Source organism: Rhinopithecus roxellana, chromosome 12 (assembly GCF_007565055.1).
Source record: "Rhinopithecus roxellana isolate Shanxi Qingling chromosome 12, ASM756505v1, whole genome shotgun sequence".
Classification (NCBI taxonomy): domain Eukaryota; kingdom Metazoa; phylum Chordata; class Mammalia; order Primates; family Cercopithecidae; genus Rhinopithecus; species Rhinopithecus roxellana.
Genome location: NC_044560.1, coordinates 9,692,689 through 9,707,988, shown reverse-complemented (window position 1 = coordinate 9,707,988; position 15,300 = coordinate 9,692,689). Strand labels below are relative to the sequence as shown.

Sequence of the window (15,300 nt, the reverse complement as noted above, 5' to 3'; positions counted from 1 at the left end):
AGGAGGAGCCCGCAGTGAGCTGAGATTGCACCACCGCACTCCAGCCTGGGCGACAGAGCAAGACTCCGTCTCAAAAAAAAAAAAAAAAAAGAAATTAAACACATGAGGGACTTATTAGGTCATTCCATTATTTATTTATTTATTTATTTATTTATTTATTTATTTATTTATTTTTCCATCATTTATTCTTGAACAGTGTTCTCTGGCTTGATTTCAGACACAGAGATCCAAAGTACCCCGAATGTCTGTCAATTATAGCTGTGCTCTCCTCCCTGCCAAAAGGAAACCCTGAAGAGTCACATGGTTTACGTGAGCAATTAGCAGCAGCCGGCCAGAGCAGAAGAAATATACATGCTTCTATTAATTTCCACGGGAATCTGGGACTGTGCTTTAGGGTCCTAAAAAACACAGACAGCACTGGACAATAGAACACATGCTTGGCTGGGTGCGGTGGCTCATGCCTGTAATCCCAGCACTTTGGGAGGCTGAGGCAGGCAGATCACCTGAGGTTGGGAGTTTGAGACCAGCCTGACCAACATGGAGAAACCCCGTCTCTACTAAAAGTACAAAATTAGCCGGGTGTGGTGGCACAAGCCTGTAATCCCAGCTACTAGAGAGGCTGAGGCAGGAGAATCAATTGAACCTGGGAGGCAGAGGTTGCGGTGAGCCGAGATCAGCCATTGCACTCCAGTCTGGGCAACAAGAGCAAAACTCCCTCTCAAAAACCAAACAAACAAACAAAAAAAACACATGTGCTCTGAAAACACATGTCCTCAGCACTGCCCTCTGCACAATGGAACTGCAAAGTGAAAATGCTTTTATTGCCTTTCTACAGGCAAATGAGTTTTGTTCTTCCAAGAGGCCATTGTTGAAGAATCTCTAGAATTCTTTGAGAATCACCTTCCACAGACTGTTTCCACAAAGTATAAGGGCGCTGGGCTTAGTCCTTTGGTCAGTCTCATATTTTACCCTTCTCCAAACCCCATTCCCTTACTGGATGACACTTCTCTGCTCTAAAACATCCTCTACTCCAGGTGGTCTTGCATGAAGGCAAGTTTTACTTTTTGTTTTTTCTTTCTTTCTTTTTTGTTTTGTTTGAGACAGGGTCTGGCTCTGTCATCCAGACTGGAGTACAGTGGTGAGATCTTGGATCACTGCAACCTTCACCTCATGGGCTCAAGCGATCGTCCCATGTCAGTCTCCTGAGACGCTGGGATTACACATGCTCGCCACCACACCCTGCTAATTTTTCTGATTTTTTTTTGGAGATAGAGTCTTGCCCTGTTCCTCAGGCTGGACTACAGTGGCGCAATCTCGGCTCACTGCAACCTCAGCCTCCTGGGTTCAAACGATTCTTCTGCCTCAGCCTCCTGAGTAGCTGGGATTACAAGGCAAGCGCCACCACGCCCGGCTAATTTTTATAGTTTTAGTAGAGACAGCGTTTCATCATGTTGGTCAGGATGGTCTCGAACTCCTGACCTGGTGACCCACCCGCCTCGGCCTCCCAAAGTTTTGAGATTACAGGCATGAGCCACCATGGCTGGCCTAATTTTTAAAATTTTTTGTAAAGATGGGGTTTCACCATGTTGCCCAGGCTAGTCTTGAACTCTTGGACTCAAGAGATCTACCTGCTTCAGCCTCCTAAAGTGCTGGAATTACAGGTATGAGCCACTGCGCCCAGCCAAGTTCTACTCTTTCTGCTGCTTGCTGCCAGGGCTTTCTTCACCTTCAGGGCCACTTGTCATGAAGTACTATAATCACATAGATCTCATTTTCCCACTGATAAACTAGGAGCTCTGTGAGGGCAAGGACTTTGCCTCGCTTACTGCTGTGTCCCTTGGAACTGGTCTCAGCAGTAAGCACTGATAAATAATTGTGAAAAGAGGCCGGGCGTGGTGGCTCATGACTGCCTCGGCCTCCCACAGTGCTGGGATTATAGGCATGAGCCACTGCGCCCAGTCAAGCGTGTGTTCTATTGTCCAGTGCTGTCTGTGTTTTTTAGGACCCTAAAGCACAGTCCCAGTTTCCCGTGGAAATTAACAGAAGCATGTATATTTCTGCTGCTCTGGCCAGCTGCTGCTAATTGCTCATGTAAACCATGTGTCCTCGGTCAGGAGACTGAGACCATCCTGGCGAACACGGTGAAACCCCGTCTCTACTAAAAATACAAAAAAATTAGCCAGGCGTGGTGGCGGGCGCCTGTAGTCCCAGCTTCTAGGGAGGCTGAGGCAGGAGAATGGCGTGAACCCGGGAAGAGGCGGAGCTTGCAGTGAGCGGAGATCGCGCCACTGCACTCCAGCCTGGGCGACAGAGGGAGACTCCGTCTCAAAAAATAAATAAATAAAAAATGAAAATAATAATAATTTTGAAAAGAACGTATAGGCTGGATGCAGTGGGTTGCGCCTGTAATCCCAGTACTTTGGCAGGCCGAGGCAGGCGGATCACTTGAGGTCAGGAGTTCGAGACCAGCCTGACCAACATGGTGAAACCCTGTGTCTACTAAAATACAAAAATTAGACAGGCGTGGTGGCAGGTGTTTGTAATCCTAGCTACTCGGGAGGCTGAGGCAGGAGAATCGTTTGAACCCTGGAGGCAGAGGCTTCAGTGAGCTGAGATCATGCCACTGCACTCCCCACTGGGCAACAGAGGGAGACTCTTATCTCAAAAAAAAAAAAAAAAAAAATGCTGTAAAACACTGCTGCTTGTTTGCAAAAATCAAATCCAGCTTTAAAAAAAAATAAAATTTGTCACCCTTGATGAGGGTTAACAGTCAAGATTTACGGAGAATTTACCGAGGGTCAAACACTGGGCCTTTATTTTATTTTATTTTATTTTATTTTTTTGTGATGGAGCTTCACTTTTGTTGCCCAGGCTGGAGTGCAGTGACGTAATCTCAGCTCACTGCAACTTCTGCCTCCCGAGTTCAAGCGATTCTCTTGCCTCAGCCTCCTGAGTAGCAGGGATTACAGGCACCCACCACCATGCCCAGCTAATTTTTTGTATTTTTAGTAGAGACAGGGTTTCGCCATGTTGGTCAGGCTGGTTTTGAACTCTTGACCTCAGGTCATCCACCTGCCTTGGCCTCCCAAAGTGCTGGGATTACAGGCGTGAGCAACCATGTCTAGCCAACACTGGGCCTTTAAAATTGCATTATTTCAGTCAATCCTTGCCACAATCCTAGGGGCTGTATACTATTATCCCCATTCTGCAGATGAGGAAATTGAGTCTCAGAATAATGAAATAACTTGCCCAAAGTCACAAAGTTTGGAGGCTGTTCAACCCCAAAGTGCAAACCTTTAACCATATGTTATACCCTTTTTTTCTTTCTTTATATATTGTTGTTATTAATTTTTTTAATGTTTTGGAAATTAAAAAACAGATGTGTACAAAGAAGAAAATGTCAGTCATTCATATTTCCAATAAGCAGATTAATAACTGATGGCCAGATTTTCCTCTAGCTTCCTCTTTTTAAAAATTTCTCCACCCGCCTTTGCTGAGAACATTCAGAGGAGTGTGCTGAAGGCCCCCAAAGCCATTTCTTTTTGTTCTATTTATTTATTTGTTTATTCTGAGACGGAGTCTCACTCTGTTGCCCAGGCTGGCGTACAGTGGTGCGATCTTGGCTCACTGCAACCTCTGCCTCCAGGTTCAAGTGATTTTCCTGCCTCAGCCTCCTGAGTAGCTGGGATTACAGGCACACACCACCACGTCCGGCTGATTTTTTTGTATTTTTAGCAGAGACAGGGTTTTGCTGTGTTAGAGAGACTGGTCTCGAATTCCTGACCTCAAGTCAGGAGTGATCTACCTGCCTCGGCTGCCCAAAGTGCTAGGATTATAGGTGTGAGCCTCTGCACCTGGCCTGTTGTTGTTTTAGAGACAGGATCTCACTCTGTTGCCCAGGCTGGAGTGCAGTGATGTAGTCACGGCCCACTGTGGCCCTGAATTCCTGGCCTCAAGAGATCGGTCTGCTTCAGCCTCCTGAGTAGCTGGGACCACAGGCGAGCACCATAAGGCCAAGCTAATTTAATTTATTTAACTTATTTTATTATTTAATTTATTTATTAATTATTTGTTTATTTTAGAGACAGAGTCTCACTATGTTTACTTGTCTGGTCTTGAATTCCTGACCTCAAGAGGCCCTCCTACCTCAGCCTCCCACAGGGTTGGGATTATAGGTGTGAGCCACTGTTCTTGGCCACCAAAGCCATTTCTAAAGAAAGTCAGGCCAGGCATGGTGGCTCACGCCTGTAATCCTAGCACTCTGGGAGGCCGAGGCAGGTGGATCACGAGGTCAGGCGTTCAAGACCAGCCTGGCCAAGATGGTAAAACCCTGTCTCTACTAAAACTACAAAAATTGCAGGCGCTGTAATCCCAGCTACTCAGGAGGCTCAGGCAGGAGAATCACTTGAACCCGGGCAGCAGAGGTTGCAGTGAGCCGAGATCGCACCACTACACTTCAGCCTGGGTGACAGAGTGAGACTCCATCTCAAAAAAAAAAAAAAAAAAAAAAAAAAAAAAAAAAAAAACAACAACAACGGCAACATAGAGTTGTGTATCAAACAGCCATGCTGGAATGGCTGGGATGCTCCCAAGATGCCAGCAGATAAGTCTGAGTATGTTGTGGCAAAGCCATTCTCATCAGGTGGCAACACTGGATCAGGGTGGAAAGGGCTTCCAGGGAACGGGTGATGATACTTGGTTGCCTCTAAGTACTTGCTTGCCCTGGAAACAGGAAACCTAAGCTGTATTCTTACCCCACCCAATGAGCCAGCCCCAAGGCCAACTCCTCCTGGGAGGGCTCCCGGAGCTGTCATCCCCCTCCAGAGGACCCACCCTGGCTCCTTCCTTATTTAGTCCTGACCTTCCTAATGTGCGTGTGTGTATGTTGTGTGTGTGATAACCAGTGAACCCACGAAAGAAACAGTCCCTCTGTGTCCTCACACTCCAGGCAGCAGCGGGCTCCCCGACACACCCACCTGACACTTGGTTCTGCCTGGATCACAGTGTGCACTCCTGTGCGTTAGACCCGTGTACGCCTCACTCTCTCAATCTGTGAGGCTGGGAGTTCCTCAAGGGCAGAGGCTGTTTTTTTCTGCACTATTTGGCATATTTGACATATAAAAGATAATCAGTAAATTGAGACATCAGCTATGGGGGAATGGAAAAAAAATGCTTGGAATAAGACAGACGTAGTTTGTTGTTGTTGCTGTTGTTTTGAGATGGAGTCTCACTCTGTCACCCAGGCTGGAGGGCAGTGGCGCAATCTCAGTTCACTGCAACCTCTACCTCCTGGGTTCAAATGATTCTCCTGCCTCAGCCTCCTGAGTAGTGGGGATTACAGGCACTTGCCACCACACCCGGCTAATTTTTGTATTTTTTAGTAGAGACGTGGTTTCATAATGTTGGCCAGCTGGTCTCGAACTCCTGACCTCAGGTGATCTGCCCTCCTCGGCCTCCCAAAGTGCTGGGATTACAGGCGTGAGCCACCGCCCCAGCCCAGACAGACCTAGTTCTGATTCCAGTTCTGCCACATTAGCTGCTGTGTGACTTTGGGTGAGCAACTCAATCACTCTGAGCTTCGAGTTGCTTATTGCTAAATTGAGAACACTATAATCAACCTTTGAGTTTGATAAATGAGGACCGAACGGGTCCAGGTACGTCACATACCTCAGTATAGTGCCTGGCAAAAAGCATGCAATGTTTCCGGACCACAGTGGGGGTTAAGGGGCCTGGATTCTTTCTGAGCTTTGCTTTTGTCCTAGAACAGGGTATTCAACTTCTCCAAAGCCCAGTGCTCTCATCTGTGAGAAGGGGGCATCTCCACACCCACCTCACAGAACTGTGGAGCACTTTCAACTTAAAATGATGCACAGGACAGTACCTGACACACAGTAGCTACTGAGAGAAACCTTTGTTACATTGTCTAGACAAACCATGCCTGACCCTTTATACTCTGGAATCTCCCAGTGCTCAGGTCTATAATGAGACAAAAACACACTCTAGGATAGTTATTGGCAGTTAGGTCCAGCCCAGGGGAGCTTCCCATTTAGAGAACACGCGGGCAAGTTTGCCTAAAACCTCAGCTTTCCACACCACAAGGTCCACGGTTCCAAGGTACCCATTTCCTTTCCCAGCAGAAAGAGTCCAGGTCTTCCTATAAAGACAAATCACGCCGTCCCTCCTAAGAGCTGCAAGCAAGGATAGAGACAGAGCAAGACACACGCTTTGATTCAGGATGTTCTATGATGTTTATAATTAGAAAAGTTGCTCGGAACAGGACAGAACCTTGGGGAGGCTGATGGGGAAGCAGTCCAAACTAGGCTGGACTTTGAAAGAGGACCCACAGGAAGGAAAGGAAAGGTGGCTGGGGGTGGGAGGTGGGGTTCTAAGTCCCAAGGTAGGTTGCTAGGAGGGGTGCTGGCCTGGGCTGGAGTGTAATTTGGAAACATCATCTTTGCCCAGCCTCTGTAGGGCTGGGACCCACTGGGCAGGTGTCCCCAGGGCTGTGAGACATCTTTATGAAGTTCTCCAGGTGGCTGTCACAGGCGGTGGGCGTTCTCTGGCTGTCACTGGGTCTTCTGCAGGTCCTCAGGCCCAAAGGAGGAGGGCAGCAGCTCCTGGACCGTCATGACAATAAACGTACCATCCGGCTTGGTCATGTACACGGGCCAGTTGGTGCCAAACTGGAAAAGAGGCAAAGCCGGCGTGAGAGATGCAGCGTGGCTGAGGGGTCTGAGACTGACTGGGTTTGAGTCTGACTCTGCCACTCACTGACTAATGTTCCTCTCTTTGCCTTGATTTTCTCATCTGTAAAATGGGAATGACCATCATTGTTCCTGGATCATAGTGCTGTAGGGAGGAGGAAATGAAAGAATGCTGTGAAACTGAACAGTGCGTGGCACATAGTGAACAGGCACCATTCAGGACTCACCCAGGGTTTCATAAGAGCAACAGCTGGCCGGGCGCGGTGGCTCACGCCTGTAATCCCAGCACTTTGGGAGGCCGAGGCGGGCGGATCACAAGGTCAGGAGATCGAGACCATCCTGGCTAACACAGTGAAACCCCGTCTCTACTAAAAAATACAAAAAAATTAGCTGGGCGTGGTGGCGGGTGCCTATAGTCCCAGCTACTCGGGAGGCTGAGGCAGGAGAATGGCGTGAACCTGGGAGGCGGAGCTTGCAGTGAACTGAGATCATGCCACTGCACTCCAGCCTGGGTGACAGAGCAAGACTCCATCTAAAAAAAAAAAAAAAAAAAAAAAGTGACAGCTAACCCCTGGAACCAGACCTTCTTCTGCTATGACAAATGACAACTAACACCTGCTTCCCTTACAGTATCCCCTTTACACCTCACACCAGGAGAAGTCGCATGCCTGCCACATACACTCAGTGTATTAGTCTGTTCTCAAGCTGCTAATAAAGACATACCCAAGACTGGGTAATTTATAAAGAAAAGAGGTTTAGGCCAGGCGTGGTGGCTCATGCCTGTACTCCCAGCACTTTGGGAGGCCGAGGCAGGAGGAACTCCTGAGGTCAGGAGTTCGAGACCAGCCTGGCCAACATGGTGAAACCCCATCTCTACTAAAAATACAAAAATTAGCCAGGCGTGGTGGTGAGCCCCTGTAATCCCAGCTACTCAGAAGGCTGAGGCAGGAGAATCTCTGGAACATGTGAGGCAGAGGTTGCAGTGAGCCAAGATCACGACACTGCACTCCAGTCTGGGCCATAGAGCAAGACTCTGTCTCAAAAAAAAAAAAAAAAAAAAAAAAAAGCCTAGGCGCAGTGGCTCATGCCTGTACTCCCAGCACTTTAGGAGGCCGAGGTGGGCGGATCACGAGGATAGGAGATCGAGACCATCCTGGGTGAACATGGTGAAACCCCGTCTCTACTAAAAATACAAAAAAATTAGCCACGCGCGGTGGCAGGAGCCTGTAGTCCCAGCTACTCAAGAGGCTGAGGCAGGAGAATTGCTTGAACCCGGGAGGCGGAGCTTATAGTGAGCCAAGATGGCACCACTGCACTCCAGCCCGGGCAACAGAGCAAGGCTTCATCTCAAAAAAAAAAAAAAGACAAGAAAAGAGGTTTAATGGACTCACAGTTCCACATGGCTGGGGAAGCCTCACAACCATGGCAGAAGACGAAGGAAGAGCAAAGGGATGTCTTACCTGGCAGCAGGCAAGAGAGGACTTGTGTGAGGGAACTCCCGTTCCTTCATGAGACTTACTCACTATCATGAGAACAGCATGGGAAAGACCTGCCCCCATGATTCAATTGCCTCCCACCAGGTCCCTCCCATGACACATGGGAATTATGGGAGCTACAATTCAAGATGAGATTTGGGTGGGGACACAGCCACACCACACCACATAGATACTGCACATGCATGGTTTCATTATCTACCCTGTGAGGTAGGTGCTATTATGATGCCCATTTTACTGATGAGGAAACGGAGGCTTAGCAGGGTAAAGTCAGCAAAGAAACATTTGTCTCTTGATTTTTCTCCTATGCTATGAGGAGCACTGTTTGTTCGCTGTGTGACCTTAGGAAAATGATAACTTTCTGGGGCTCACTCAGTGTCTTGGTCCATAGAATGGTTTTAGGTATGGGCGAATGCAGGGTGGTAGGCAAGAGGTTAATCAGCAGTGGCATCATGACAAGAGCCCTGGAGGTGGGGTCAACAGACCCAAGCTCTTCCTAGCCAGGTATTGTGAGATGCAGAGATGATTCATGTAAAGCGTCTCTATGCACATAGTAGGTGCTCAATTAATAGATGTCATTCTTATGGATTATGTTGGTAACCAGTGACTACTTAGGTCTGCAGCCTCCTGTTCTTCCACACTTCTCTCTGAATCACCAAGTTATTGCCAGGCACACTCAGTCTTCTGGCTTTTTTAGAATTAATGTTTTAAGGAAGGAAATTTTTCTGCTTGACTGGCTCTGCCTGAGGGTAGGTATGGATGAAAGTTGAGCGGAGGGCGAGTTTACGTGCCAGGTCCCTGGCCCCAACGCCTCATCTCTTATTATTTGCATTTTGGTTTCAGTTTCGCCCCTGCCTCCTTCAGCTTTTTCATTTGCCTTCTGTCGTTTGCCAACATCCAATCTGTTTGGAGAAAACAGCACTGAGCAATTGGATCACGTCGGGGCCTTGGGAGCCAGGGACTTGGCGCCCTGTCTGTGGTGGTTTCCTTATATGACCTTTGACATTTTCACTGTACAGGCCAGCTATTTCTGACCCTCTTAAGTGAGATAAATTCCACGGTGTAAATTCACTGCTTTCCCGGTGGTATGTTTTTGGATTTGGGAAATGTGTCTGATTTGCACTCCTGGCAGGAAACAGGAGGAAGATGGAAGTGTCTGCATCCCCGGATGCTTTGAAACCCCACGGCACAAAAACAAAGCTAAAACAACCCCCTTTCTCCCAAAACACGACTCCAAAAGCAGAAACTCCCACAGTACAAGCAGCATTCTCATGCCAAAGTAACATTATGTTTCCTCCATGGCTGAAAATAATTTTGTCCAACTTACAGAATCACAAAGACAGAGAGGCAGCCGTGAGGAGCATGGGCTTCAGAGTCAGCCTGATGGGCCATGGATGCCCGTGTGTCACCGCCTGGCAGGGGGCCCTTCAGTAAGTCATTTTACTCCTCTGAGCCTCAGAGTAGTCACTGGGCAATGGGAATAATGACATGCACTTCCCTCAGTCTCGGGGAGGGGATTAAACAAGATGCTGTAGGTGTGTATTTATTTTTGAGACAGGATCTCACTCTGTCGGCCAGGCAGGAGTGCAGTGGCTTGATCACGGCTCACTGCAGCCTTGACCTCCCAGGCTCTAGTGATACTCCTACCCTCAGCCTCTGGAGCAGCTAGGACCACAGGCATGCACCACCATGCCTTGCTAATTTTTAAATTGTTTGAAGGGACCGGGTTTTACTATGTGGCCCAGGCTGGTTTTGAATTCCTGGGCTAAAGTGATCCTCCTGCCTCAGTCTCTCAAAGTGCAGGGCTTACAGGTGTGAGCCACCATGCCCACAAGATGCTGTGTTTCCAGGGGCTGACGGTGCTATGCTGGAGCTCAGGGCCTGTGGGATTCTCTAATCTTTTGGGACTCTAGAGGACACAGATCTCTTTGATAATCCACAATAGTTACTAACATTCCCCCTTCCCCAAATGTACACATAAACATGAAAACCTTCCCTTGAGCCTGGATTAAGAACCCATGATCTAAACTATCCCTTCATTTTCTTTTTTTTGTTTGTTTTATCCTTTTTTTTTTTGTGGAGAACAAGGTCTATGTTGCCCAGGCAGGTCTCGAACTCCTGGGCTCAAGTGATCCTCCTGCCTCTGCCTCCCTAACTGCTGGGATTACAGGCTGAGCCACTACACCTGGCCTACCCTTTTGGGTTTTTTTGTTTGTTTGTTTGTTTGTTTTTTGGAGACGAGTCTCGCTCTGTCGCCCAGGATGGAGTGCAGTGGCGCTATCTCGGCTCATTGCAAGCTCCGCCTCCTGGGTTCACACCATTCTCCTGCCTCAGCCTCTCCAGTAGCTGGGACTACAGGCACCCGCCACCACACCCAGCTAATTTTTTTGTATTTTTAGTACAGATGGGATTTCACTGTGTTTGCCAGGATGGTCTCTATCTCCTGACCTCGTGATCCACCTGTCTCAGCCTCCCAAAGTGCTGGTATTATAGGCTGAGCCACTACACCTGGCCTACCCTTTTGTTTTTAGAGTTGAAGAAATTGCAGCCTTCCATCAAGAGGACTTTTATAAAAAGTACTTCAGATCCCTCAAGTCTCTTCTTGAAAATACCCAATGGCTTACCTTTATTCTCTTTTTTCCCAATGTATTTAATGTGATAAAATATATATAACATAAGATTTGCCATTTTAACCATGTTTAAGTGTACACTTCGGGCTGGGAACGGTGGCTCACGCCTGTAATCCCAGCACTTTGGGAGGCCAAGGCGGGCGGATCATAAGGTCAGGGGTTCGAGACCATCCTGGCCAACATGATGAAACCCAGTCTCTACTAAAAATACAAAAATTAGCCGGGCGTGGTGGCACGTGCCTGTAGTCCCAGTTACTTGGGAGGCTGAGGCAGGAGAATTGCTTGAACCCGGGAGACGGAAGTTGCAGTGAGCCGAGACTGTGCCACTGCACTCTAGCCTGGGTGACAGAGTGAGACTCTGTCTCAAATTAAAAAAAAAAAAAAAGGCCAAGCGCGGTGGCTCAAGCCTGTAATCCCAGCACTTTGGGAGGCCGAGACGGGCGGATCACAAGGTCAGGAGATCGAGACCATCCTGGCTAACATAGTGAAACCCCGTCTCTACTAAAAAATTCAAAAAACTAGCCAGGCGAGGTGGCGAGCGCCTGTGGTCCCAGCTACTCGGGAGGCTGAGGCAGGAGAATGGCATAAACCCGGGAGGCGGAGCTTGCAGGGAGCTGAGATCCGGCCACTGCACTCCAGTCTGGGTGACAGAGCGAGACTCCGTCTCAAAAAAAAAAAAAAAAAAGTGTACACTTCAGTTTTGTTTATTCTTGGAATAAAATGTACCCTTTATCCCATAGCCAGGCCCCATGTGATCTGGCCCCTGCCTACCCTTCTGACTTTAATCCCATTGCTTTCCTTCCACTTACCAGACCCTAGCCCTCTTGGTGCCTTCTTGCCTCTTCTCAAATTCACCAAGAGTCTGAGCGCAAAACTTGCTGCTTATGCTGTCTCAGAATCTCCTTTTCTAGACCTTTGTTCATCTCATTTTTTTCTCATTATTTATATTTCTGCTCAAATGTCATGCTCAAAAAGAGGCCCTTCCTGGACATCTAAAGCAGGGGTTGGCAAACCTTTTTCTGTCAAGGACCAGACAGTAAATATCTTAGGTTTAGAGGCCATGTGGCCTTTGTCATAATGGCTCTCACCTCTGCTGTTGTCAGGGCAAAGTGGCTATGAACAATAGGTGAATGAATGGCCATGGCTGTGTACCAATAAAACTTTATTTACAAATATAAGCAGCAGGCTGGATTTGGCCCATGGGCTGTTGTTCACTGACCCCAGTCTGCAGTGTCCCCTGCTTGCCCCTTTGTCACTGGACTCCTTTTTTTTTTTTCTGCATTTTTTTTTTCTCTATAGCCCTCTTGACTCAGAAATGTCACTGTTTGTTTATTTATTTTGCTCCTTGTTTATCATCTGTCTTCTGCATTAGCCTATGAGCTCTGTGAGGGCAGGGCCTGGCCCATCTTTTCCCTGCTGCCTCCCCAGAGCTACCTCAGTGCCTGGCACAGAGCAGACACTCGCTCAGTAAGTATTTGTTAAATGAAGGAATAATTTCCAGTGACTCATGCAAGTGTAGGGAGGCCTTAGAAGTCAGCCAACCGAGCAAACGGGCCAATAGCTGTGTCTCCACGCCTGCCACGCCTGCAGCTTGGCATGGCTCCCATAGCCTGCGACAGGGAAGAGATTTGCATTCCAGAAAGCAAGAGAAGCTACTTACCTCTCTCATGACTTGCCTGCAGGCCCCACATGGAGAGATAAAATCATCTTGCATGTCACTGGGGAAGCAAAGAGTCAAACTCAAATTAGTCTCTCCCAAGGCCTGAGGACAATTGCTAAGATTTAGGCAATTGTCTTGGCCTCGTTCCTGATTTGGGTCATACCCCATCAGGCAGTTCCTGATTCACAGATCCGCTGTGTCCTGAAGGCTGAGGTGGCTTTCCACACTGCCACAAGGCAGGGCCACGAGCAGGACTTTCCTTAGTGCCGTCCATAAACGTTTAGTGAGCACTTACCGTCACCCACACCCAGGGAATACAAAGGTCAAAGAGAATTTGTCTCTGGTCTTCAGGAGATTGTTCAGCCCAGTGGGTGATGTAAAAAACCAGCTGAGTTATCATTTTAAACAAAATGCAGCTGGGCGCAGTGGCTCACACCTGTAATCCCAGCACTGTGAGAGGCCGACGTGGGTGGATCACCTGAGGTCAAGAGTTTGAGACCAGCCTGGCCAACATGGTGAAACCGCATCTCTACTAAAAATACAAAAAATTAGCCAGGTGTGGTGGTGCAGGCCTGTAGTCCCAGCTACTCGGGAGGCTGAGCTGGGAGGATCACTTGAGTCTGAGAGGCGGAGGCTGCAGTGAACTGCCATCTGGCTGACAGAGACCCTGTCTCAAAAAACAACAAATAAACAAACAAAAACACGGTATGTACAAAGGCCCTGAGGCATGAAAGAATAAGGTGCGTGTGACTCAGAGAGAAAAATGGGTTGCTTGCACTGGAGAAAGCCTGGAGAAGAGAAGCTCACCAGCCAGGGATTGCCTGTGAGAGTTTAGGCTCCTACAGGCAGACCTCTAGGTCTGAGCAGGACAAGGATTGGTCCCTAAAACAGGTGGCTTTGGCCAGGCGCAGTGGCTCACGCCTATAATCCCAGCACTTTTGGAGGCCGAGTGGCTCATGAGGTCAAGAGACTGAGACCATCATGGCCAACATGGTGGACCCCGTTGCTACTAAAAATACAAAAATTAGCTGGGCGTGGTGGTGCACGCCTGTAGTCCCAGCTACTCGGGAGGCTGAGGCAGAAGAATTGCTTGAACCTGGGAGGCGGAGGTTGCAGTGAGCCGAGATGGCGCCACTGCACCCCAGCCTGGGCGACAGAGCGAGACTCTGCCTCAAAATAAAACAAAACAAAACAAACAAGTGCCTTTGATGATGGAAAATTCCAAGCCTGCTGGAGCACCACAGGTGAAGCCAGCAGCCACCATCCTCCTTATTCTTTTGGACACACAGCTTTGTGATATCTCTGGAAGAACATAGGATTTTTATTTATTTATTTATTTATCTGAGACAGGGTCTTGTTCTGTTGTCTAGGCTACAGTGCGGTGGCATAATCATGGCTCACTGCAGCCTCTGCCTCCTGGCCTGAAAGGATCCTCTTACCTCAGCCTCCTGAGTAGCTAGGACTGCAGGCACACACCACCACACTCAGCTCATTTTTTGATTTGTTGTAGAAATAGGGTCTCACTATATTGCCCAGGCTGGTCTTGAACTCCTGGGCTCATGAGCCACCGTGCCTGGCAGAACACAGGATTTAAATTTTGGTTCTTAGTTGGCTCTTCCTTTTGCTATGGGTGACTTTGACTAAGTCATTTTAACTCATCCAAGGCTCATTTATTTGCTGTAAAATGTGGATGATACGTCATCTGCTTTGTAAGAATGCTAGAAGATAAAAGGAGATAAGGTGTATGGAAGACTTTGTAAACTTTAGAATGTTATATACATATTGTTACTCCTGTTCTAAGTGCTGGATATTTGTTTCCTTACTATGTAAGCTTTGTCATAATTTTAGTCCTTTATCATATACAGTTTTATTATATGCTGTTTTATGTACTATTTAATAATTCATCTTATTATATCTTAACAACAATTGTTATTAAGATAGTGTGTGCCTGTGCCTGTAATCCCAGCACTTTGGGAGGCCGAGGTGGGTGGATCACAAAATCAGGAGTTCAAGACCACCCTGGCCAACATGGTGAAATCCCACCTCCACTAAAAATACAAAAATTAGCCGGGCGTGGTGGCAGATGCCTGTAATCCCAGCTACTCGGGAGGCTGAGGCAGAGAATTGCTTGAACCTGGGAGGCAGAGGTTGCAGTGAGCTGAGATCATGCCGCTGCACTCCAGTCTGGGCAACAGAGCAAGACTCCATCTCAAAAAAAAAGAAAAAGAAAAAAAAAGATAATGTGTGTCTAGAATGTGCCAGGCATTCTGCAAAGCATTTTATATGCATCGTCTCATTTCAACCAGCAAATATTTACTGAGCACCTACTATGTGCTGGGCACTGTCATTGGTGCTAGGAGTGCAGCAGTGAACAAAACAGACAAAATTCACTATGCTCAGGAGTTTATAGACTAGTGAGGGGAGCTAGGCAACTGATTAACCAACCAACCATGTGGAGACAGGGATAGACACTCTGATTAAAATAAAGCAGCCGAGATGCGATTTTAATTCTCACCATAACTACCTTTTATATGTGGGGGTCCAGTCAATGAAAGGTTCTGTTCCATGGGAAGATGGGGTTCTCTCTGAGCACGCTTCCAGCTTCAGAAGAAAAACCCATGGGTACATGAGAGGGTGGCGACTCCTGCCCAGGACGCTGAGTGAACTCTTGCAATTACTGGATAACAGCTGTTGCAGCCAGGGCCTCTCTTAAGCTTTTTGGGGGTTATTTTTCACTTCATTCCACACATGTCGACCAAAACCCTTCTCTATGCCAGGCAGGCATGGGAAAGGAGCAACAAAGACCAATCAGA

General features: G+C 47.8%; 1 protein-coding gene across 2 annotated transcripts in view; it reads right to left on the bottom strand.

Moving 5' to 3' along the window:
• Positions 1 to 6,229: 6,229 nt before the first annotated feature.
• The window catches only part of CDA (cytidine deaminase), a 29,121-nt gene continuing 20,050 nt past the window's right edge, over positions 6,230 to 15,300 (bottom strand). The window contains exons 3-4 of one of the 2 annotated variants that reach the window (XM_010364327.2): positions 12,488 to 12,545; positions 6,230 to 6,683 (exon numbers count right to left, since the gene is read on the bottom strand). In XM_010364327.2, the coding sequence (XP_010362629.1) occupies positions 6,567 to 6,683; positions 12,488 to 12,545 (175 nt within the window). In that variant the 3' untranslated portion in view covers positions 6,230 to 6,566. The remainder of the gene's footprint in view (positions 6,684 to 12,487; positions 12,546 to 15,300) is intronic. The other variant, XM_030913472.1, reaches the window with a different exon arrangement.